A 24,771-nucleotide genomic window follows, 5' to 3' on the forward strand; every position below is an offset into this window, starting at 1 on the left:
GTGGGTGCCTTGCCCAGATGCCCACAGCACGGATGCGGCCTAGCTGCCATCCACCCGAGGCCTGGGTGCCCCACGCAGGACACAGGGTGAGAACATGTCCTTTTCTTTCGGTCACAAGGGCCCTGACCCTAGAAAAACCTTCCAAGAGGCCCCACCACCACACACAACACAAGGGCTAGGCTCCCCTGGCTCAGCTCGCCCAGGGCTCAAAGCGGTGACTCCACGGGTGGGTGGGCGAGCCAGGCCTGCTGAGAAGGCACCTGGGCACCCAGACAGGGCCCTCCCCTCCCCACCTGTCTGCCCGCGCACCTGCAGTCCCTGCCTGCCCCGCAGGTGCGGGTGGGGAGACCCAGCGCTAACCTCCAAAAGGAGCAAGGGGCTGGGACATCACACAGATGTTATCACCAGCGTAACTATTTCAGTACCGATGACAAACTCAGGAGGAAGAAAACTACTCTCTCAGGGGGGCCCCTCGTACCCCATCCCTCACCGGTGAGATGCCAGAACCATTGTCAAGAGTGGCCGTGGGCGCCACACCCAGACGCAGGCGGGACAGACAGTGGGACAGTCAGGCAGAGGCCAGACCGGGAACACTCGGTATAAAGCAAGAGAAATCGCAAAAGTCGAGACCCACCTACCACCCTGAACACTCAAAATTCCCCTTGTGCGCAAGAGAGGCACAGCTGGAAATCAAAGGGAACGTGAAAACCAGGGGGGGCAAGTCACAGCAAATAAGTGTCCGTATATAAAGAATTCACAGCATAACAAGTCACGAAAGAAAACGCGTGTAAGACCCCAATAGATAAATGGGTAAAATACCCAAACAGGTCACTACCAAAAAAGAAACATACCCCCTTGGCAAGATGTGGGGAAATATTAATCTCACTAGCAATTAAAAAAAAATCACACTGAGAGAACAAGTTGTCATTTTTAAGAAGCAAATTTGCTTTTTATAAAAATACCAGGGGACTTCCCTGGTGGTCCAGTGGTTAAAATTCCACCTGTGAATGCAGGGGACATGGGGTCAGTCCCGGCCTGGGAACTAAGACCCCGTCAAGCCCGCGAGCCGCAGCCCGTGCTCTGCGAGGAGAAACCTGCGCCTGCAACGACGGAGGAACCCGCCCGCTGCACCAGGGGAGGCTCTCCCACAGCAGCAAAGACCCAGCGCGGCCAAAAATAGAAAGAAAGAAAAGAAAAAACAATCACTTAGGAAAACTGGCAGATTTTGTAAAGCTAAATATGTGTTAAACAGTGATTCAGCCACTTCCAGGTACTGGCCCAAGAGATACAAAGCATGTGTCTGCACAGACACTGGTGCACAAACGGTCACAGATGCTTCGTTCCTGAATAAACCCAAACTGGAAACCAGGGGGAGACACATCCGAAATGTGACACAGCCACTCAGTGGCCTGTTAGTGGCAACGAGAACAAACTACTGACCGACACAGCACGGAGGGTGAATCTCAGAACCATCACGCCGAGCAGAAGAAGTCAGATATAAGAAAAAAGAGCTACATCCCGAAAGACCACATTCACAGGATGCTCCAGAAAAGGTGCAGAAAGTAGACTGGTGGTCGCCCCAAAGTTCCGCCTGTTGATGCTGGTGCCTTCACAGCCATCAGAACGCATCTACCTGCTTATTTGACATGGACAGTCTATTTGCCATACACCATAGTCCGGTAGAGTTGGTAAAAACCTATGACAGCCAAAGCTGGCAAGATCACACTGAACTGGGAGCTCTCGTGTGTCGTGAGAGAACAAAAATCACGGTGTCCTTTGTGGGAGGCAAATAGCATCTTCCCTCTTCTGTGACTCTATCTTGTGAAAAAGAAACAAAATGGAAATAAAGAAGGGCCTTCTGCACAAAGACATTCCATATGTACTGATGACAGCAAATAACATAGCAGCAGTCATAACAGAAAGGAGAAGAAGAAAATAATATTCAGTAATCACTCACATTTAATCTAGGTAACTGTGCTGTATGTACTAAACCGAATCGCCATCATGCTTTTAAAAGGATGCCTGTGAAGACGAGTAGACACACTGAAAGGCATGCAACACAACGTCTGGTAAAAGAGCAGAAATTCAGGCCACACACACACTGACCACACCTGCACACCAGGCCCTGGACACACACGCCTGACGGAGATGCGTCCGCCTGAGCGGCAGGAGCTGCTGAGCCTCACAGGACATACGCTTGTTCCTTATTTTTTTTCACTTTTAATATTTTTAATAGTAAGGTGACACCACTTTTGCCCAGGAATGTATGACTTCTGATGAGTGTCATAGAGCGCATTAGAGAGAGAGGGAGAAGGGGGTGGAGAAGGGGCTCCCCGTCTTCAGAGGGAGAAGAGGGAGGGAGGGGAGACCGTCCAAGTCCGGAGCTAGGAAGGTCAAGGTCAGGGTGAGGGCTCAGACTTCGGGAGGCACGGTGCAGTGTTAGGCTTTGCAGCCAGACGACCTGAGCTCAGGTCCTGGCTCTCTGCTCCTCCCCATCCGGGTGGCCGGTTCTCGGAACCCCGGGGAGTCCCTCTGTCAGAGGGGTCTACCCTGCCACTGCCCCGGAACCAGTGGTGAGGTCGGGGGTGGGGAGGGGGCCAGCACAGAAAGTCCTCTGCACGCTGTAAAGTTCTGGCCACGTGTGTACCTGTGGGCCCTCGCACTGCAGCCCTGCGTATCTGTCCAGAGCGTGGCTTGCTCAGATGAGGTGACGACTCCCCAGCCGGCCAGTGTCCCTGAACCCCACGCTGTGCTAGCCGTGTGGACAGACACAGGGTGGCTGGCCCCCCGCGTGGCCTGTGGAATCAGCGCTGGCTCTTTCTCTCACGGTGAGCCCCCTTCTCGCTCCATCCTGTCCCAAGGCTGGTCCACCAAGACGTGCCCTGGATCAGAAGCCCTGGGAGCCACCAGGCCAACAGAGCTCCCTCAACTCCAGGGCTCCGGCCGGCCCAAGCTCAGCTGGCTTCCGGCCCCTGAAGCCGCTCAGCCCAGATGCGGAGCAGCACCACGGACAGCTCCGCGCCCACAGGCGCCTTCCCCGCGGGACTGGGGTTCTCCCGCCTGTTCTAAGCCACGGTCTATCAGGTGGCCACAGACGCTGACTTGGCAAATACGGAGCTGCTGCTCCTACAGAAATACAGGGTTGGGCTCCTGCAAGCCTCTTGTTGCGTTTTCATCAAATGATCTATACATTCTCCTGTGGTATGGGTGTTTCTGTTTAAAAACACCATAACATACAGTTGGGTCATTAACACTGATCTCCAGGCCACCAGCACGCTAACTCGTGCCTGGATGAAGCTTATCTAACATGTATATTCTCCATAAGGCCCATCACAGCTTTCTTTTGCTCAGGACTAGACACTTCAGCATCAAGCTCAGGGGCCACTTCAAATAGCAAAATCACCACCGAAAAGCACAACATGCAAGTACGTGGCACTAAACAGACCCAGAGGATGAGACGATTGGATGCCTCACCAACTCAACGGACATGAGTGTGAGCAAACTCCGGGAGACAGTGGAGGACAGGGAAGCCTGGCGTGCTGCATCCACGGGGTCGCAAAGCAGCAGACACGACTGAGTGGCTGAACAACAACCAAAGAGACCGCAGAAAGGATGAGCTGAGACAAGGAGGCAGGCATCGCCTTGCTCAGCCGCAGCTGTGACCACGCACCCAGGTGACTCAAAGTCCCCCACCGCTTTGCACACATCTGCAGTTGACCACAAAGCACCCACGGTACTGACTGTGTGGTGATGGAAATTTAGGTGCATGGCTAAATCCGTAAATACAGAATCAGAATAAGGAGGAAGGGCCGTATCACAAAGTCTAGAATCTGCCAGCTCCAAATGGGACTATGGGATCCAGCCTCCCCTCCCTGCCTGCAGTAAGTGACCTGCTTTCATAAGTCACCGTCTTTGAACTTCAGGTCTGGAGAGTCCTTTATAGACTAGTGGCTTTGGGGAAGTGTGGAACAGGGCATGCCGCTGTGCAAGGACTGAACCTGAGCCGCCCATGCCCAGCTCCATGCTCTCCCGCTGCCGGCCACAGATTGTCCACTTCATTCTGCAGGACACTGAATGGGGTACGTAACCATGCCAACAGCTCAACAGTACTGACAGTGATGACGGCTCATGCTTGCCCTGCACTTTATGGGGCCCTACAGTTTACGGGGCTTCCAGGTGGCACTAGTGGTAAAGAACCCGCCTGCCAATGCAGGAGACGTAACAGATGAGGGTTTGATCCCTGGGTCAGGAAAATCCCTGGAGGAGGGAATGGCAAACCACTCCAGTACTCTTGCCTGGAGAATCCCATGGACAGAGGAGTCTGGCGGGCTCCATGGGGTCGCAAAGAGTTGGGCACGACTGAAGGGACTTAGCACACACTACAGTTTATAAAGTCCTTTCACCTGTGACCTCTCCAGATCGCCATGGCAACTTGATAAGGTGGGATCAGTTCAGTTCAGTCACTCAGTCGTGTCCAACTCTTTGTGACCCCATGGACTGCAGCACGCCCGGCCTCCCTGTCCATCACCAACTCCCATAGTTTAGTTAAACTCGTGTCCATTGAGTCAGTGATGCCATCCAACCATCTCATCCTCTGTCATCCCCTTCCTCCCACCTTCAGTCTTTCCCAGCATCAGGGTCTTTTCAAATGAGTCAGCTCTTCACATCAGGTGGTCAAAGTATTGGAGTTTCAGCTTCAACATCAGTCCTTCCAATGAATATTCAGGACTGATTTCCTTAAGGATGGACTGGTTGGATCTCCTTGTAGTCCAAGGGGCTCTCAAGAGTCTTCTCCAACACCACAGTTCAAAAGCATCAATTCTTCAGTGCTCAGCTTTCTTTATAGTCCAACTCTCATATCTATACATGACTACTGGAAAAATCATAGCTTTGACTAGATGGACCTTTGTTGGCAAAATAATGTCTCTGCTTTGTAATATGCTGTCTAGGTCGGTCATAACTTTCCTTCCAAGGAGTAAGCATCTTTTAATTTCATGGCTGCAGTCACAATCTGCAGTGATTTTGGAGCCCAAAAAATAAAGTCAGCCACTGTTTCCCCATCTGTTTCCCATGAAGTGATGGGACCAGATGCCATCATCTTAGTTTTCTGAATACTGAGCTTTAAGCCAACTTTTTCACCCTCCTCTTTCACTTTCATCAAGAGGCTTTTTAGTTCTTCTTCACTTTCTGCCACAGGGTGGTGTCATCTGCATATCTGAGGTTATTGGTATTTCTCCCGGCAATCTTGATTCCAGCTTGTGCTTCATCCAGCCCAACATTTCTCATGATGTACTCTGCATATAAGTTAAATAAGCAGGGTGACAATATACAGCCTTGACGTACTCCTTTTCCTATTAGAACCAGTCTGCTGTTCCATGTCCAGTTCTAACTGTCCAGTATCATCACAACACACTATTACAGGTAGACCTTTAAGATGTTGGGAGTTTGGTTCCAGACCAAGGCAATAAAAGCAAATATCACAGTAAAGCGAATCACACACTGTTTGGTTTCCCAGTGAATTAAAAGTTACATGTATACTATTCTATAGGCTAGCAAGTGCACAACAGCATTATGTCTGAGAAAGCGAAAACATACCTCTATTTAAAAATCCTTTATTTCAGAAAAATGCCAACTGTCACCTGAGTCTGCAGTAAGTCACAATCTTTTTACAGTGTTGACATGGAAGATCACTGATCACAGACCACCACAACAAACATAATCATAATAGAATATTCAAATCACAGAGGCAGCAATTCTACCTAATTTGATCTATTAATTTAACATGACCCAAGAGAAAATCCCAAGAAGAATGTTTCAAAATAAGAACAGCCAGGAAAATGCAGAAAAAGTGATGTGGGGCCATGAATCCTCTCAGATATGGAAACATACTAGAAGAACTAAACCTTTATGTCACCATCAACCCAAATCATACAATGCCTGTCCTGCCACGTGGAGAAGGCGGACTTGAGAGAGAGGAAACAGCCAGAGACGAGAGATCACAGACAGAGAGAGAGGAGATCCACTCAAGTTCTTAGTGTTGGGCTTTCCTAGTCTTCCAGAGGCTTAGATTTCAATATTCAACTGATTGTTAGCCAATAAATTTCTCTTTGTACTTTCTTAAATTGAAGTATAGTGTCATTTTATTTTTAATATTTATTTGGCTGTGTGCATGCATGCTAAGTCACTTGAGTCATGTCCAACTCTTTGCATCCCAATGGACTGTAGCCCGCCTGGCTCCTCTGTCAGTGGGATTGCCAGAGTGGAGTGGGTTGCCATGCCCTCCTCCAGGGCACCTTCCTGACCCAGGGGCCAAACTAGCATCTCTATGTCTTCTGCAGTGGCAGGCAGGTTCTTTACCACTAGCGCCAGCCCTCATTTGGTTGCATGGGATCTTAGTTGTAGCATGTGACCTTTTAGTTGCGACACCTGGGATCTAGTTCTCTGACCAGGGATGGAACCCGGGGCCCCCTGCATCGGGAGGGCAGAGTCTTAGTCACTAGACCACAAGGGAAGGCCCTGCTGAAGACAGCTGATTTATAACATAGCATTTCAGGTCCACAGTAAAGTGACTCAGTTATATAAAAACATGTAATTCAGATACCTCTGTGTGTGTGTGTGTGTGTGTGTGTGTGTGTGCGTGTGCGTGTGTGCGTTAGTTGCTTAGTCATGTCCGACTCTTTGCGACCGCATAGACTGTAGCCCACCAGGCTCCTCTGTCCATGGGATTCTCCAGGCAAGAACACTGGAGTGGGTTGCCATTTCCTTCTCCAAAAGGAACTATAGAAAGAAAGACAGTGAAGTCGTTCAGTCGTGTCTGACTCTTTGCGACCCCATGGACTGTAGCCTGCCATGGAATTTTCCAGGCAGGAGTACTGGAGTGGGTTGCCATTTCCTTCTCCAATACCTATACATAATATATTCTTTTTCAGATTTATTTTCCCTTTCTAAGCTACCATGGATAAGTTTATTCACTTCTAACCAAAAGATACCCCCCCAAAAAATACTCAAGAATTACCCAAGTTAAAGAAAAACCTCGAACCCTCTCTTAACCCCAAAACAGCTCTAGCTATTGTCTCACCAGGCGCTGATTCCAACAGAAACTTTTCAGTCCTCTCTTACTGGGACAGACATGTTAACTGACAGAGTTGTTCAATTCTACCATTGTTTGGTGGGTTTGTCTTTTGTTTTCCTGCAGAACTCTCTGACTTCATCTCTGCATCATTTCATTGATTCTATCTTTAACTGTATCCGGAATCCAACTGCTTCCCACAAACCACTCTTCCAGCCAGGGCCAAGCACCACTATCTCCTGCCTGTGTGGCTGTCCCAGCTTCCTAAATGGTCCCCAGACTTAAAACAGTTCTTGTCACTTTCCTGCTCAAAATCCTCCAAGAGGCTTCCTTCCTCGCCTCCCCAGTTCTTACTTGCAGCATGCAGGATCTTCGAGGCATGTCAGTTCAGTTCAGTTCAGTCGCTCAGTCGTGTCCAACTCTTTGCGACCCCATGGACTGCAGCACACCAGGCCTCCCTGCCCATCAACAACTCCCGGAGTTTACTCAAACTCATGGCCATTGAGTCGGTGATGCCATCCAACCATCTCATCCTCTGTCGGCCCCTTCTCCTCCCGCCTTCAATCTTTCCCAGCATCAGGGTCTTTTCAAATGACCTTTTAATCTCAGCAGGCAAACTCAGTTGTGGCATGTGGGATCTAGTTCCCTGACCAGGGAGGGCAATGGGAGCGTGGAGTCTTAGCCACTGGACCAGCAAGGAAGTCCCTCCCTTAGCTCTTCACTCAAATGCCTACCTTCTCAGGGAGGCCTCCCCGAACCACTTGTACTCCTATGTACAGCATCATATCTATTTTATCTGTTTCCTTTGCTTTCAGTCCTTTCGAAGTACAGCAGCCAGCAACCTTTTTCTATTAAGGTCCAGACAGAAAATAGTTTAGGCTCTGCACACCATATGGTCCTGTCTCAACTACAAGATCACCCACGGCACTACATAAAGAAATAGGCATGGCGATGTGCCAAGAAGTTCCCTCACAACAACGGGCAGCAGGCTGGAGCTGGCCTGGGGCCCTCGAGTGCCAGCACCTGCCTTACTAGGACCCATCTGGTCTTAACAGAGCACCTCCCCTCCTTGTTTTGTTCACTGCTATACACTTAGCTCCTAGAACAGTATTTGACTTGTAGGAAACAATAAATATTGGCTAATTAAGTGAAGGAGATGAACTGAGTGATTAAGGAAAGCAAGGTGGTGCTGATGCACAATTAGAATGATCAATAGAACAGAAGAGAAAGCACAAAACCAGAATGAAAACACACAGTAATTTAGTTCACATAAAGATTTGTCCTTTTAGTCAGTAGGATAAAGCTGGTTCTTCAACAGATGGTCTTGGAAAGACAGGCCAGCTGAGGAAAGAGAATGAGGCTGAGCCCCTGCTCAGGCCAAAACCAATTTTGGAAATAGAAACACTTCTGATGCTAAAAGTAAAATCATAAGAAAATGAAATAAACCAAGCATGAGTTTTTTTGATTCTCCTGGAAAGAGAAAAGCCCTTGTAAGTAGAACACAAAGGCTGTCAAAGAAAAGAATGATAGTAAAAAAAAAAAAAAGAATAAAAAAAATGGTAGATAAATCAAACTACATAAAAAATTTCTATAGAAAACAAAAAGTCCTACACACCATAAATAAAGGCAAAGACAAACACCACGCTGGAAAAATTACCGGAGCTCTTAAATGAGGGTTAAGTCTCTTAACAAGTAAGTTTCATATGATGCAGAATAAAATGAAACAGAATGGAAAGGCAAAGGGAGATATAAATGGCTTTTTAAAAATATATTTATTTATGTGGCTGTGGCAGGTCTCAGCTGCAGCCTGCGGGACCTCTGGTCCTCGCTGTGGCACACGGCATCTTTAGTTGCGGCTCACGGGATCGAGTTCCCTGACCAGAGGTCGACAGGGCGTTGACAGAGGGAATGCCTTGGTCATCGGTCATGGCAGCTTCACAATCAGAAGACTGATGGGGCCCAAAGCCAGAAGTGGCTCCACCCAGAGATCACATCTGTGTAACTGAGGCTGGGCCTCAGTGGCCACTGAAATGGGCGGGCCACTTGACAGAATTTCTCACAGACACCGGCGCAGCCTCCTTGGTTTCAACCCAAATGAGAGAAAACCTTAACAGCCACAGGAAACACGAAACGGGAGTCTGAGGAGAGACAGGGGCACACTTTCCTGGGACCTCTTTTCTGTAACAGCGAGGCCGGTTGTTTCTACACTGCTTTCTCTTTGTGCCTGATTGTCCTATTTCTTTAACAAAAGGAACATACTTGTTTACTAAATTAGGGGCCACGCTCTCAAGGGACAAGTAAGCGACCCTCATCACCAAATGTTATTAACAGGAAAAAAAAAAAAGGAACAGATTAAGCCTATAACTGAAATAAAACACTCAACAGACTCTGAAATATAAAACACTGAGATTCTGGGCCTAAGTAAAAACAAACAAATTGAGGCCTTAAGTGACCCCCTTCCGGATTTGGAAACTACCGGGGTTAAAAAATGGTTTGGACCTTCAAAATCATGATTATAATCTCTTTTAATGCCTTTTCTGATGTTTACTGCTGTGTTTCTTTTCATATACATCTTTTTATAGGCTCATTCTCCAATGCTTAACTTCTGAGAGACAGAAAAGCATGATGCTAACCAGAGTGACGCCGACTGGCAGTTCTCCTAGCAGAGACGGGACCATAAGCCAGCTGTTTGCTCCTTCCCCAGGCAGGCCTCTGCCCCATCTCAGCGGGAAGTAGCTAACGACTGAAGGACCATCACCCTCACCCCCTTTTAAGCATAAAAGGATAAAACACCCGGAGGGGGCAATCATAGGGACAGAATGAAGGGACAAAATAGGTAATTAAACAGTCAGTCCCACTACAGGACTGACTGTAAGTAGAAAAAATATGGGAGACCTCTGGAAGTTAATCATTACTTGAGAAAGCACGCTTGCTTAACCACAGAACCAAGCAGGCTTCCCCAGCAACCAAACCACGCGGCAGAAGCACGCGACAAGACCCAGAACAATGAAACAGAGGTGGCGCGAGACCTACGCCTGTCCGATGAGCTCAGTGAGTTAACCATCCCAAGGACATGCTCTCTGCACACGTGAAAAACCACCATTTGTGGACCTGGCTTGACCATGCAGGGACAAGGAAACTCCCCTGCCCAGCCTGGAGGAGAAGCTGGCAATGGAAGCATGAGGTCTACGCAAGAAAGACATAGAAGGTCTTCTCCCCCTCCCCACTTTCTCCTTTGATGATAGAACTGTGGGGCTTCCCTAGTGGTTCAGATGGTAAAGAATCCGCCTGCAATGTGGGAGACCTGGGTTCAGTCCCTGGGTGGGGAAGAACCCCTGGAGAAGGGAATGGTAGCCCACTCGTGTTCCTGCCTGGAGGATCCCATGGACAGAGGAGCCTGGCGGGCTACAGTCCACGGGGTCGCAGAGAGTCGGACAGACCGAGAGGCTGACACTTCACAGGCAGGTGTAGCCCACTGCGCTCTCAGGGTCTGGCATTTCTCACCTGCCTACTCGCAAGCCTCACAAGTGTCCTATCCCAGTAAACCCGTTCTCATCAGCCACTCTGCGCTCTGAATTCTCCTCCGCGCTGAGACACAGGACTGCGGCCCTGGAGCTCTTCGGCGCTCCCATGAAGGGACGCCTGTCGCTTTCAGGACAGCGGTGTCGGGAAGGTGGGGAGGGCAGGCTGAGCCCCCCCCCGAGCCTGCAGCACAGAGCCGCACCCGGCCAGGGCGTCAGGGAGCGCGCCCTGAGGAGGGGAGGTTCGGGGGGTGGGGAACCGCATTCAAGGCCCTCCTGGAGAGAGGACGGGACAGGGGAAGGGGCCAAGGGCCGGGAGGCCAGTGGGAGCCAGGGCTGGGGAGGACGTGACCTCACGCGACCTCTGGCAGGGTGGGGCTCTGTGCTGATCCTCAGAGGACTGGGGGCCCCGAAGGGTCTGAGATGAGAGGAGGAAGGGGCCAGGTGTGACCCGCGCCTGTGGATGCCGGCTGTCCAGCCTGCCCAAGGGCCCCGCATGAGGCCTCCTGAGAGCTGCCTGGCTCGGGGGCGGCCCCAGCTCAGCCCAGCCCCTCCCAAAGGCTGGGGGGTCAACTGGCCTCTTTGGGGAGAGTCCAGGGCAGCCAGGGCAGAATGAATAGGCTTCTGTGGCCCCTCAATAGGCCTTTCATCAACTCGTGGCTCTCCATGCTCCCTCCCCCAGGGCAGAGAAGACAAAGCAGCTGCCCAGGGAGGCCCGGGGCTGGGAGGCCCGGGGCTGCCCCGATGAGGCACTTGGATGGAGAGCTGGTCAGACGGGCCCCACGTGAGCCACCCCACGGGCCAGGCCGGTCCCCTGCTGCAGCCCAAGGGAAGCTCGGGATTTCAGCAATGCTCAGGGGCCTGACCAGGAGAGCCATCCCCTGCCTGGCTCCTCGCTTCTCCAGGAAAAGTCCAGCTGCCCTCCCCAGAGGAGCCAGGCCCTCCAGAGAACCCCTTCCAGAGGGCGGTGTGGTCCCCCACGCTCCAGCCACCCCCTGCACCTTCTTCCCTGACTGAACACCCTACGCATCCCCAGGCCACCGCTCCCCTCACCATGGAGTGTCTTCTGGAGCCCAGTCCAACCTGCCTTATGCAGGTCAGCTTGCCATCACCTCCGGGGGGCCTGTCCCTACCATCTGCATCCCCCACCATGCACCTCCCCTGACCCACGTAAGCCACTTTACTGCACGTGATCTTCAAAAGATCAAAAAATGTCTTCACTGTTACAAGTATTTATTTTAAAAGTGCAATTCAAGGGTTAGCTGGGCAAGCACATCATTGAAAATCACATACAAAAGAAAAATAAAACAAATGCCCCCACACCAACCAAAAAAAAAAAATACAAACAAAACCACGGGGAAAACTTCGCGTGCTGAGGAATGGACCCCAGAAGACGAGGAGCGGAAGTCAGAGCCATATTTCTACCCAGATGTTGTGCAAAAGGAGACGGTGAGGAGAGACAGGCAGCCGCCACCAGCAAGTGCTGGCTCTGGGCTCAGCTGCGGTTTCAGTATTAGGTTTTCACCAGGCAGGTGATGGGAGCATCCTACATACACGCGTACACTGGAGGCGTTGTAAAGTCATCAGAAGCTCAGAGCATATGTGTCTTGACCGGTTCAGCTACTAACACTCAGTTAAAGCCCCTGTTGGTGTCTTCACTCCACTGAGGAGGAGGTGGAGGCTGCAGGTGTGACTCCCCTGTCTGAGGTCACCCTGCTGGCAGGGGCAAGGCCAACCACAGCCCAGCGCTCAGCCGTGCGCTCGGCCCTGGGTAGGACCGCGTCACACTAACACCCGTGTGTCCCCGCACCGTGAGCCGGCAGCTCGCTGGCAGAGAGGCCGAGCCCCCAGCACAGGGCCGGGCCCAGACAGGGAGTCAGCCACGCTGAGCCAACGGCCGTGTGGCTGTGACACAGTCTGGCTTCCGGCTCACTCGGACACACCACGTCGGCTTTGAAACCCAGCCCAAGGCCACCGTCCCTTCCCATGGTGTGTGCAGTGCTGAGAAATCCTCCAAGGGCTTCTACACCCCGGGGCCCCCCCAGGGAGGCCCCGATCCCCACTGGCCAGCTCCAGGTCGGGCTCGGCCCCCACCCAGACCTGCCCCATGCTGGGCATCGCCTGAGGCCCAGGTGCAGTGAGGAGAAACCCAGGCCCAACCTCAAGGTCACTTTCATGGGGGGAACTCGAGTTCCCATGGCCCCCACAGTTCCCAAAAGCACTCGTCTGGATTCTCCCAGACAGCAGTGCGTGCAAACCCCGCAGTCCTGCGGCCACCGTCAGGGGACTGCGGCCAGCTCGCTCCCCACTAACCGCTCCCAGATGGCTTCGAGCCTGCCTGCGTGCTCATCGGGCCAAAACTGTAGCTCCCCGTTCAAACCCCACATCGCCAGCACCGACGTGGCCTTAAGCCAACTCCCGACTCACTGCTTTGTCCAGCACATGAACTGGCCTCCAGGGCGAGGAGGGGCCGTTCTCCTGACTGACCTTCCGTGGACACCCACGCACGTTGCCCAGCCCAGACAGGGGCCGCGGCCTGGCCGCCCCAGCTCTCGCCCGCCCGCCCGGCTGGAGGTCACCTGGGACCTGCCCTGGTCACCATCCCGCCTCCTCCCGCCCCTGTCCCGCCGCGTCACACAGCACGAGGCACATGGCGGGATCCTAGAAGCCCACGCCAGCCCCACAAGAGGCTCACAGCTATGCCCCAGCAGTGGTGCCACCCAGTAATCCCAGGCCATGTGGGAGCCCACCCCTGCCCACAAACCAGGCTCGGGGCTGGGGACCCGGCTCAGCTGGGCCAGCCCACCCAGGGAGCCCAGCAGAAGGACTGCCCTGCTCACGGCCGCGCCCCAGCAGCTGCTCCTGCAGGCTTCAGGGTGCAGGCTGAGGTTTACTAAGCACTTCCAATGTGTCAGGACGCAAAGCTGATGACCCGCTGGGGGAAGCTAGGACTCGAGGCCTGGCCACCACCCTCTTCCAGGCCCTGGGCAGAGTCAACAGACACGGGCGCTTCAGATGCTCTACCTTCAATGTCGCCCACAGAGTTCCCCCCAAACACACCACCCCCTTCCCCTCCCCCAGGGGCGGCTCCTCTCATTTCTCCTCCTCCTCAGGGTCTGGGGGGATGGGTGGCCTTGTGCAATTCCAGCCAGCCCTCAGCCCCGTGGCTTCCTCCCCAGGAATGCCCCCTCCCAGGCCGTCCTCCTCTTTCATTTCCCTCCTTCACTCTCACTTCTTCTAAGAGGTCCTTCGCTGTGAAAAGCAGCAGCCAGGTTCTTCTTTATACACTAGACCAGGGTGGGGCCACGGGGAAGAAAAGGCACAAATGCCTTTGGAGAAATGGATGTCCACGTGTGACAGGCACAGTCACAGCCTCCAGGAGGCCTGGGTGCAGAACCCGCACGGACTACTTGGGACCCTGACCAAGGGCCTCTCTGAGCCCCACCACCTTCGTCCGCCAGCAGGGGTGACACCCCCTTCACCAGGGGGCTGCTATGGAGACGACCCAGGGCTGGGCTCACAGTGATGGAGCAGTGGCTGCTCTGGGGAGGGAAGCGGCCTCCCCAGACTTGGAGAGGGGCTCCTGACACAGAGCCCCGCTGGGACGACTCCTGCTCCCTGCACGGCCTCTCTGGTCAGCCTCTAGGCTAACCCCCTGACTCCTCGGGGTCTGCTGCAGGGAGCCGGGGTGGGACGAGGACTCCCAGGAGCTGACCAGCCCCGCTCGGGGGGCAGCTCCCTACTCCGCAGGTCAGGGGAGAGCCTGAAACCCAGGGCGCCACCTCCTGGAAGGGGCACAGCCTTGGGGACCACCTGAGGCAGCGCCAGCCTCCACATGCCGGGGATCAGAAGGACAGACCTGCAGGCCGAGCTGGGGGGGCTCGGAGCGGCAGCTCTGGGTGGTGGGGGGCCCGGTTCTTATGTCCAGCTTGGGGTGGGCTGCGTGGCTCCTCCTGCGTCTGCTTATCCCAATCTCATTTCCCTCATTTGGGGCACGCTGCTCCCCAAAGCACAGGGGGACCGGCCTGCTTCCGCCAGTGGCTCAGTTTTAGAGGCGTGTGCACTGGTGACCAAGTGTCCCAGAACCACAGGCTGTCGACAGTGGTCCAGCCAACCTCCCCTCCCCGTTTCACCCAAGAGGAAAGCGAGGGCTGGGCGGGGGACGGGCTCTCCCGCAGCAAGCCCCACGGGGCCCCCTGGGCCTGACCCGGGGCCGAAACCTGCCCCGGGAGGCCTCGGTGACCCTCTCTGCACTCTAGGCCTGCAGGCCGACGTCTGCCTGAGGTGGGCGCAGTGCAGTAAGCAGTCCTACTCCTCCGGGGGATCGGAGAACAGCGGGGACCTCCCCAAAGTGACACAACATTCAGCCCTTCAACCTTCTCTGCTCTGTCTCTGCCCGGGGAGGACGCCCCACACCGTGACTGCCCTAAGAATGACCGCTGTCTTCACTCAGCAGACACCAAGCCACCGACCCCTCCCCCACTGCTAGATACACTAGATACATGCACACCCCTCCCCCCACCGATCCCTCCTCCGCCTTCCCCTCCCCCACACCCACCCCACCCCCTCACTGCCCCCAGCCCCCTGCCCTGGGCCTGCTCTGCCATGAGCTGGCACAGGGGCCCCGGAGCCAGCCCAGTGGCCCTGCAGGGGAGGTGAGGGAAGAGGCCACACAGAAGACTGGTCACAGGCCTGGGGGCGGACATCCCTACAGGTGCCAAGAACAGGGTGGGGAGAGGGGCAGCCGACCCCTCCAGAGGTCGGGAAAGGGCGGGAAGTGAGAGGTGAGGCTCCCCATGAAGAGCCCCCCACCCCCCAGGAGACTCACACAGCCGGGGGCACAGCTGCGAGCGGGCCCAGGTCACAAAGGGTCTTGCACTCTGACTTGGCTGCCTCGAGGAGTCTTTCAGGGCGTGAGCGGCAGACGTGGTCAGGGGTGGCAGCCACTGGGATGCAGTGCAGCCCAGGCGGGACCCGAGGCGGGGGTGAGGGATGGCCCGGGGCGGGGGCGGGGAAGGGTTGACCCCCGCCCAGGCCTGGCCAGGCTGAGTGGCAGGTCCCTGGTGGGGAGACCATGTCCAATGGCCGAGGGCAGTCGGCACTGGGGGCTGGGGACCCAGCGAGGGTCTGGGCTGGTCCGGGAAGGGGCTGGACGGGACGTGGGGGCAGCACAAACCGTCACCTGCCACTACCATCTGCCCTGGGAGCACTCGGCCCCAGCAATTCAGAAAGTCCTCCGTGAGTTTGGTAAACATCTGTCTGCCACCTGCCTATCCACGCATGTCTTCAGGCTGGCCCTCGGGGGTCAGGCAGGAACCTCTAAGAAACCGCCTCCCGTGTTGGAGGCCCAAAGAAATCCTCCACTTGCAGAAAGTTCCGTACAGATGAAGAGGCTTATGGTAAGCTGTTTATAGAAGTGAAAAACTGGATCCAAACTAAGTTTCCCACAAGACAAGACCAATTAAGTAAATTATGGCACATCCACTCAACCACCCTGCAGTCATTTAAATAATGCTTCGAGTCTGAACAACATGGAAAATGTTTTAGGAATTTTAAGTGAGAAAGCATGATGAAGAAACTTTATGTGTAGAATGTCAGGTATCTCTTAAGGGCCTTTAAAAAGCTTGGAAATGGAGACTTTGCAGTTAATAGTGTCAGTCCAGTTGAGCTCAGTCGCTCAGTCGGGTCCGACTCTTTGCGACCCCATGGCCTGCAGCACGCCAGGCCGCCCTGTCCACCACCAGCTCCCGGAGCCCGCTCACACTCACGGCCACTGAGCCGGTGACGCCACGTGCCTCTGTGTAACTGGAACTATGAGTGATTTTTTTTTTCCATTCTCTTATATTTTCCAGTTTCTATATTGTGCATGTAACATTTTTTAATTGGGAAAAAAAGTTTTGTTTGGGGGTTTCTGAGGCTGTTTTTTGTTGTTGTTTTTAACAAGTGTCCCACCCGGGGCTCCTCTTCAGCGGCCTGGTGGCTTGGCTGGTACCGAGGCAGACGTAAATAAGGAATCAGTGCCTCAAGGCGGGGGTGCGCCGCCTGAGAGGCCTCGGGGCAGGGGCAGAGCAGGCACTCCGCCCCGGGCAGGGGACGGCGGTGGGTGCCAACACAGCTGACCGCCCTCTGGCTCTGCCAAGCATCTGCAGCCCTGAGCCTCAGTCTCCTTAGAGAGTGAAGGCCCGCATCTTCGGAGTTCTCTGAGAGGATGCAGCGTCCCGACCTTGACAGAGGACCCACCGGCGGCCGCCCAGGGCCACTCCAGCTCCAGAAACGGTGGAGGCCGGAACCCACAGGCCTTAAAAATAGGCGCAGGAACCGAGAGAGGCCCTCTGCCATTCCAACGGCCACACTTCCTCCCTACACACTCAGCCAGCCCTGGCGCTGGGGGGGCCCCAGGGACCCCCGGGAAACCAGCCACAGCCACGGCAAAGCCATCAACTGCGGAGCTCAGGTCCCGCCCCCACTCCACAGCCAGAGGTCTGTGCCACCGAGGGCCAGCCCATGCCGGGGCGGCGTGGAGCCCAGTCTTGCCGCAGCTCCTAGGGGCCCCATGCCGCCCGTCCTTTCCCAGACGATTCCCTCGACCCTCCAGACCCTGCCATCCCCACTTCACGCATGAGGATACAGAGGCTCCAAAGGGTGGCAGGCGCAGGCCCCACGGTCTTCCCCTCCAGCCACGCCTCCCACGGACATCCCCTGCCTGACACGACAGCACCGGCCAGACAGAGGCCCAGCGGAGCGTGCAAGGACCTCCCGACGGGGCGGTGGTGGGTGCAGGTGTCTGGCGCAGAGGCGAGACCTGCAGGAAGGCAACTGCTCCCTGAGTCCTCTGACGGCCCCATGTCACCAACTCTCTGCAGGATGGCTCCTGGCGCCTGACTGGCCTCGGCTGGAACCCCGAGAACCCCAGCTCTGCTAGCTCCCAGCTGCGTGACCCTGGGGGAGTCACTTTCCTCTCTGAAGCCCGATTTCCTCCTCTGTCAAGTGGCGTGACAGCAGAAGCAGCCTCCACAGGAGACAGAAGTGAAGGCCCAGTGGGGCCGGCACATGGCAGACGGGCTGAGTCCCCACCCCCAGGACTGACAGCTTCTCTAAGTGCCGGCTGGTCCTCAAGTCCAACACCCACAGAGTGGCCTGAGGCCAGCCCCGGGAACACCTGAGTCCCAGCCAGGCATCCGGGATCCCCAAACGCCGCTCCGGCCTCAACTCCCGCGGCCGCCCTTCAAGCCTTCCCACTCCGGCCTGGCAAGTCCTGCCCGCCTCAGGCCCCTCTCTCAGAGGCCCCGCCCCACCCCGCCCCCATCAGCGGAGGGGGGTACCTTCTTTGTGACCCTCACCACCTCTCCCACCTCGACCTGGGCCCGCCCCCAGGCCACCAGGCAGCAGGCAGCTGCCTACCTCGGGTCACGTGCACCTGAGGACAGGTGTGGGCCTTCACCTCCGCTAAGGGCTGGGGTTCAGGCAGATTCTTTTGCCGCTTACTGACCACGGGACTGGGGCACGTTACTTTACCTCTCTGCACCTGTGTTTCTCCACCAGGACAAACAGGAGTTTGATAATCCCCACTGCAGATGGTGACGGCAGGGATGAAATTAAAACACGCTTCCTCCTTGGAAGGAAAGTTATGACCAACCTAGACAGCATATTAAAAAGCAGAGACATTACTTTGCCAACAAAGGTCTGACTGGTCAAGGCTATGGTTTTTCCAGTGGTCATGTATGGATGTGAGAGTTGGACTGTGAAGAAAGCTGAGTGCCAAAGAATTGATGCTTTTGAACTATGGTGTTGGAGAAGACTCTTGAGAGTCCCTTGGCCTGCAAGGAGATCCAATCAGTCCATCCTAAAGGAGATAAGTCCTGGGTGTTCATTGGAAGGGCTGATGCTGAAGCTGAAACTCCAGTACTTTGGCCACCTCATGCAAAGAGTTGACTCGTTGGAAAAGACCCTGAAGCTGGGAGGGATTGGGGGCAGGAGGAGAAGGGGATGACATAGGATGAGATGGCTGGATGGCATCACTGACTCGATGGGCATGAGTTTGAGTAAACTCCGGGAGTTGGTGATGGACAGGGAGGCCTGGCGTGCTGAGATTCATGGGGTTGCAAAGAGTCGGACACGACTGAGCAACTGAACTGAACTGAACTGAACCTTAAGAGAATTATATTGAGGATAAAAGGACATGGTGAAAGGGAAAGACTCCATTTGGTCGCGCAGCACTCCAGAGAAAGAGAAAACTCCCTAGGCCACCTAAACTGCGCTGAGAGCCCAGGAACAAGCAGCTCCAAAATGCTCAGCCCTGGGAACTTCCTGGTGGTCCAGGGGTTAGGACTCTGCACTTTCACTGCCGAGGGTGCGGGTTCAACTCCTGGCTGGGGAATTAAGATCCCATAGGCTGGCTTCGGCCATTAAAAAAAAAGCCAATAAAATAAAATAGATTAAAAAAATAAAAGCTAATACTCAGCCTAGGCAGGGCACCGAAAAAAAGCAGCGTGAGGAGGCCCCTCCCCTCACAGCACCCCTCCACAACTCACATCCAGGTTGTGTCCGGATGACTTGACCACACGCCAGTGGCATGATGCCCATGTTAAAGGGAGCCTGTCCACACAGCATGTGTGGGCTGACGTCCAGGGCCCATTAGAAAGCCCAAGCCCCAAGAGGAAGCATCAGGCTATCTCCACCTTTGGTCCAGATGTCAGCATCACACAACATCTGGGCACTGGACCACCTCACTCTTCCCAGCTCAGAGATTCTTGGTCCCTGCACAAGCTACCCTGGCCGCCAGCTTGGCTCACCTGTTCCCTGGAAGCACAGGCAGTTTCCTGCAGATAAAAGACCAAAGCCCCACTCAGAGTGACCAGAGGCCTGGCTGATTCCACAGAGTTCACCTGAGTACCTGGCTCTCTTTCCCCACTCACCTGTCCCCTGCCCCATGTGGGAGGGATCCAAGCTGATCCCCCCATCCGGCACAGAGCGAGTGTTCAGAAAAATGCTTCCGCTGCAGAGGATACAGTGGACAAGATTCAGAAATCAGGTTTGGGTCTCCAAGGTGCCTTTCATCATAGCAGCCAAGCAATGATGTGAAGAGTGACCAGGGCGGGGCTGGGGGAAGGGAGAGTAGTCAATTTCTCCCATCTCATAAACAGACACTGACTCAGAAACAATAACACCTCATCCAGGTTCAAGGGTCTCCCCCAGAGGCTCCTGCATACCTTCAAAGCAACCTCAGAGGGCATGGCACAGTTCTGAACAGCCTATGCGCTGAGTCAACAACAATCTGGGAGATTTAAGTTAATTCGTAACTCTAACAGGTTGTCCCAGCTGCAAAGTGGAGATAAGAGGATGATGTGAGCAACTGGATGAACAAAGTGCTTTGGGGAGGGCGTTCTGGGCTCACGCCCAGGTGCTCAGGCCAGTCGTTCCATCCTAGCTCTGCCTGGGCATGAAGTCACTGTTTAGCTTGCCCCTCTCTGAACATCACATCTCTCATCTGAAAACTGCAAGAGATGGGCAACATGAGCCCTTCTACAAGTTGAAGATCCTAACTTCCTTGCCACCCACGCCCTTCACTCCCCAGTCCAGAAAGTAATCCTTTCCTTCATTTGCTGAATGAGCATTGGGCACCTGCTCTGCACATGCTGCGTGCTGGGCACTGGGGGTGGGGGGGTACCCAGATGCGGGCAAGGCCCTGGAGGGGTCACCTCCTAACTGAGGAGACAGCATCACAGAGCCACAGCAGTCCGATGACCCACTGGACATGAGCCTGGTACAAAGAGCGTCCAGGCAGCAGGATGGGGCAGAGGAAGGGTCCCTGGGTGGCGGCATCAGCGTTGAGGACCAAAGCCAGACCTGTAGCTGTCTATAGAGCCGGTGAGTGTGCGCGGCAGGTGGCCCCGGGAGCAGAAAACAGCAGAGATAAAAGCGCAGAGCACCGGAGCACAGGGGCTGAGTTCTGAGGGGCTGCGGGTGGTAGGATGGGGAGACCTTGTGTGTGAAGGGGAATCAGAGGTGAGAAGGAGGGACGCAGCAACAGGGTGGCCATCAGCCAGTGCCCCTGGCCTAGCGCACGCAGTTCTCCCCAGATGCAGCACAACGGCAGGTGCAACGAGGCCTGGGTGGGATTATCCGGTGGGGGGGGGGGGGGGCACCAGGGTCACCCTGACCACGGTCAACCCCAGCTGTAAGACTTCCTCGCAGGCTGTCCCTGGGCTTGTCCCTTGCCTCTCAGGACCTCAGGCTCCCCGTCGGTCAGAGATCACACTCCTCTCGGGCAAAGTCAGGATCAGATGGAGGGCGCCTGCACAAAGCGCCTGGCACATACTGAGTGCTCAGTGAACGCTAGGTGCCAGGGCAAACGATTACTGTTCTTATGGGGCGGCGCTGCAGGCCCTTTGGGGCAGGGACCGTCTGACAGGGCAGAGGACGCTCAGAGGACGTAGGAACGGGCGGCAGGGGAGTGGGGAGGGGTGCAGGAGCGGCTGAGCAAACAGGGCAGAGGGGCCTGGAGCAGATGGGCGCTCAGACCCCTTCCATTTCACTCTGTGCCAGGTGACAAGCAGCCTGCCAGGCGGGCATGCAGCCCGGCACAGAGTAGGTGCTCAACGAATGTTTGCTGAATGGAGGAATGAGGATCCTTCCCTTTCTACTCAGAACTCATTAGTGACACCTTTTCAGAAGAGACCACAGAAACCTATGTCTTCATCCAGCTCTGCCTGGTAGATACCCTCACCCTCACCCCCACCTGTGAGCAAAGCTTCATTCCAGGGTAGCCTGCCTCCCACAAAAAGGAGGATGCAAATTGATCCCCGCCTTCATCCCGGCCTCCAGGGCGTGGCCTGATGAGGGGGTCTGGAAGCCTTGTGACCTCAGGTGGGTTAGGAGTGGGGGATATATCGGCTTTTTGGGACCCAGTTTCCCCAACGGTGAATGAAGGCGGAGCTGTAGAATCTCCAAGGTGGACAGTCCCTTCTCCAAAAGCTGCCGTGGCCCCCTCAGAAATCCCCAGCCTAGACTGGGGAGGAGGGGTGGGTGACAACGTGGTAATGAAGTCATTCCCGCAGGAGGAAGGGAGGGGTCTTCGCAGAGAGAAAACCGCAAAACCCACCCAATGGGGTGGGGTGGGGGGCTCCTCGCGCTTCGTCCGAACACGATCCACCAGGAGCCATTACCTCACACCCAGCCGCGCCGGGAGACCCCACCCCTGCCTGCAGCCCCCCACCCCCGGCTCCCTGTAGACAATACGGGACACACCTGCCCCCACTCACCGGCCGATCTAGGACTCGGGGCCTCCGCAGAGCAGAGTCACAGTCCGAGGGGCGACCGCACCCTCCCTCTGCCCAGGGGTGGGTTCGGGGCCCACAGTCCAACAGGTCCCCAATCACAGCGAAGGCGCAGAGCCGCGCGGGGAGACAAAGGCTTCGGGCGCCGGGGACCAGCCCTGTCCACACTGCCGGCCGCGGCATGGAAGCTCCGGGGAGGGTTTCGGGCGCCGGGGACCTGCCCTGTCTACACTGCCGGCCGCTGCACGGAGGCCCCGGGAAGGGCTTCGGGCGCCGGGGACCTGCCCTGTCTACACTGCCGGCCGCCGCACGGAGGCCCCGGGGAGGGCTTCGGGCGCCGGGGACCTGCCCTGTCTACACTGTCGGCCGCCGCACGGAGGCCCCGGGGAGGGCTTCTCGCGCCCGGGCCCTTCCCTGTCCACACTGCCTGCCGCGGCACGGAAGTTCTGGGAAGGGCTTGGGCGCCGGGGACCTGCCCTGTCTACACTGCCGGCCGCCGCTCGGAGGCCCCGGAGACGGCTTCTCGGAGACGGAAGGGGCCCGGTGGAGCCACGGAGAGGAGAGGGAGGGAAAAGACGGGCCGACCCCCGGATGGGCGGCCAGAGGGGGACAGACACGCAGGCACGCGAGCGTGCCGGACCGCTCCAGGGGCCAGGATCAGAGACGAAGACGCGGGGGCGCGGGAACGACCAGGACGCGAGGACCTGGGCACGACACGCAGCGGGCCCCCCCGAGACGCACGCGGGGACAGACGCGCAGAGACTCAGAGACAAGCGCAGAGACGGAGACGCGCGCGGACACTCCGGCGCCGCCGCGGCCCCGGCCTCGCCCCCGCCCGGCCCCACTCACCGAGGCCGCAGACCTCGCGGCGCAGGCTGACGCGGCCGCGCTCCTCGGCTATGGCGCGCAGCATGTGCTGCAGCGAGCGCTCTTCGGCCTCCGCGCCGCCCGCAGGCTCGGGGGAAACGGCGACGGCGGCAGGGAGGGCGGGCGGCCCGGCCCGGAGCCCCGCGGGCGCGGGCACCGCGGCGCAGGCCCGGCCCGGCGGCCGCGCGGAGGCCATGCCGGGCCCCGACTCATCGCCCGCGCCGCGGTGCCCGCGGGGGCCCCGGGCGCGCCCCGCCGACCCCGCCCCGGCGCCGCCCGCCGCCAGCACCAGAGAAGCCACAATCCGCCTTTGTGCGCGTCGCCGCCGCCGTCGCCGCCCGCCGAGCCCGGCGAGACCAGCGCACCTCCGCGTCGCTGACACACCGCCTGCGCGCCTCCAGGCCGCCGCCGGCCCCGCCCGGCCCCGCCCCCAGGCCGCCCGGGTCCCTCCTCCAGCACCGCCCCTGCCCGCCCTCAGGCCACACCCCGGCCATCCAGCTCCTGCCACCATCTTCCAGGCCCCGCCCCCTGACCACCAAGGCCCCGCCCCTGGAGCCCAGGCCCCACCCCTGACTCGCCCAGATCACGCCCCCCGCCTCAGGCCACGCCCCGGATCACCCGCCTGTGACCTGCCGCGGGGGACCTACCCGGCCGGTTCCACCCACTACGCACTGACCCGTGAGGGACTGAGTTTGTCACTTGCCCTCCCCGTGGTCACCCTTCTCTCCTCAGTCAAGTTGTTTTCAGGACCGGTTTCCGCTAGGAACTTCCTCTTCAGAACCCAGAAAGAGGTCACCCCTCCCCCAGAAACAGGTCTCACGGGGTGGGGCGGGGTGGGGGACGGTGGAAAAGCCCTTCCTGCCGCCGCAGCCTCCGTCTGCCACAGTGCAGGGTGCTGAGAAAGGCTCCGCGCCTGCTTCCTCAGCGGTGCGATGGGGTCTCCCTCTGAGTGTTAACTAGGTACAAGGGGGTTGAAGACTTGAGAGTCCCTTAGACTGCAAGGAAATCCAACCAGTCCATCCTAGAGGAGATCAGTCCTGTGTGTTCACTGGAAGGACTGATGCTGAAGCTGAAGCTCCAATACTTTGGCCACCTGATGCGAAGAGCTGACTCATTTGAAAAGACCCTGATGCTGGGAAAGATTGAAGGCCGGAGGAGAGGGGACGACAGAGGATGAGATGGTTGGATGGCATCACCGACTCAATGGACATGAGTTTGGGTAAACTCCAGGAGTTGGTGAAGGATAGGGACTGGCGTGCTGCAGTCCATGGGGTCACAAAGAGTCGGACATGAGTGAGCGACCGAACTGAACTGAACTGAGGGAGTTGGGGGGGCAGGGAGTTGAGATCAGCTGGACATGTGATCCTGATAAAGGCCAAGGTCCAGTGGGCATCCATCCCTATGCTGGCCTACACTGAGAGAGGACGATCTGGGAGGGAAGCAGCTAGAGGCCCTTCCCTCACCTCACCCCTGGTGACCCATTTCTACGGAGCAGGGAGATGGACATGGAGAGGGAGAAACTCACTCACTAAATCCCACTCACTACATCTCCAAGGACGTACCCCTGCCATCACACCAGCCTCTGTCCACACACCCATCAAGGTTCTCCCCCACCCTTGCAACTCAAGCTTCTTCATCTTTTTTGGGTCCCAGTGTCACCTCCTCAAAGAGCCTCCCAACCACCTAACTTCAAAGACCACCTTCCCTCCCCTCAAGCTCTTTATCCTGTTTGGATTTTTTCTTATTTATTTATTTGGCTTCCCCAGGTCTTAGCTGCGGCATGTGGGATCTTCAGTCTTTGTTGCAGCTTGCGGTATCTTTCGTTGGGGCATTCGAACTCTTAGTTGCGGCATGTGGGATCTAGTTCCCTGACCAGGGATCGAACCCAGGTCCCCTGCATTGGGAGCTGAGAGTCTCAGCCACTAGACCACCGGGGTGGTCTTTATTTTTCTTCACACACATCACTTATCTCTGCTGACACTACCTTATAGAGCTCTCTGTTCTGTTTATTGTCTGATGTCCCCGCTGAGGGAGGGGC

At 56.3% G+C, this 24,771-nt stretch overlaps 1 protein-coding gene across 1 annotated transcript in view; it reads right to left on the reverse strand.

Moving 5' to 3' along the window:
• Positions 1–22,916, reverse strand: part of KIAA0930 (KIAA0930 ortholog) — a 37,039-nt gene extending 14,123 nt beyond the window's left edge. The window contains exon 1 of the mRNA XM_020888298.2: positions 22,716–22,916. Within this exon, the coding sequence (XP_020743957.1) occupies positions 22,716–22,779 (64 nt within the window). The 5' untranslated portion in view covers positions 22,780–22,916. The remainder of the gene's footprint in view (positions 1–22,715) is intronic.
• Positions 22,917–24,771: the final 1,855 nt, after the last annotated feature.

The sequence above is a fragment of the Odocoileus virginianus genome, chromosome 23 (assembly GCF_023699985.2).
Source record: "Odocoileus virginianus isolate 20LAN1187 ecotype Illinois chromosome 23, Ovbor_1.2, whole genome shotgun sequence".
NCBI lineage: Eukaryota > Metazoa > Chordata > Mammalia > Artiodactyla > Cervidae > Odocoileus > Odocoileus virginianus.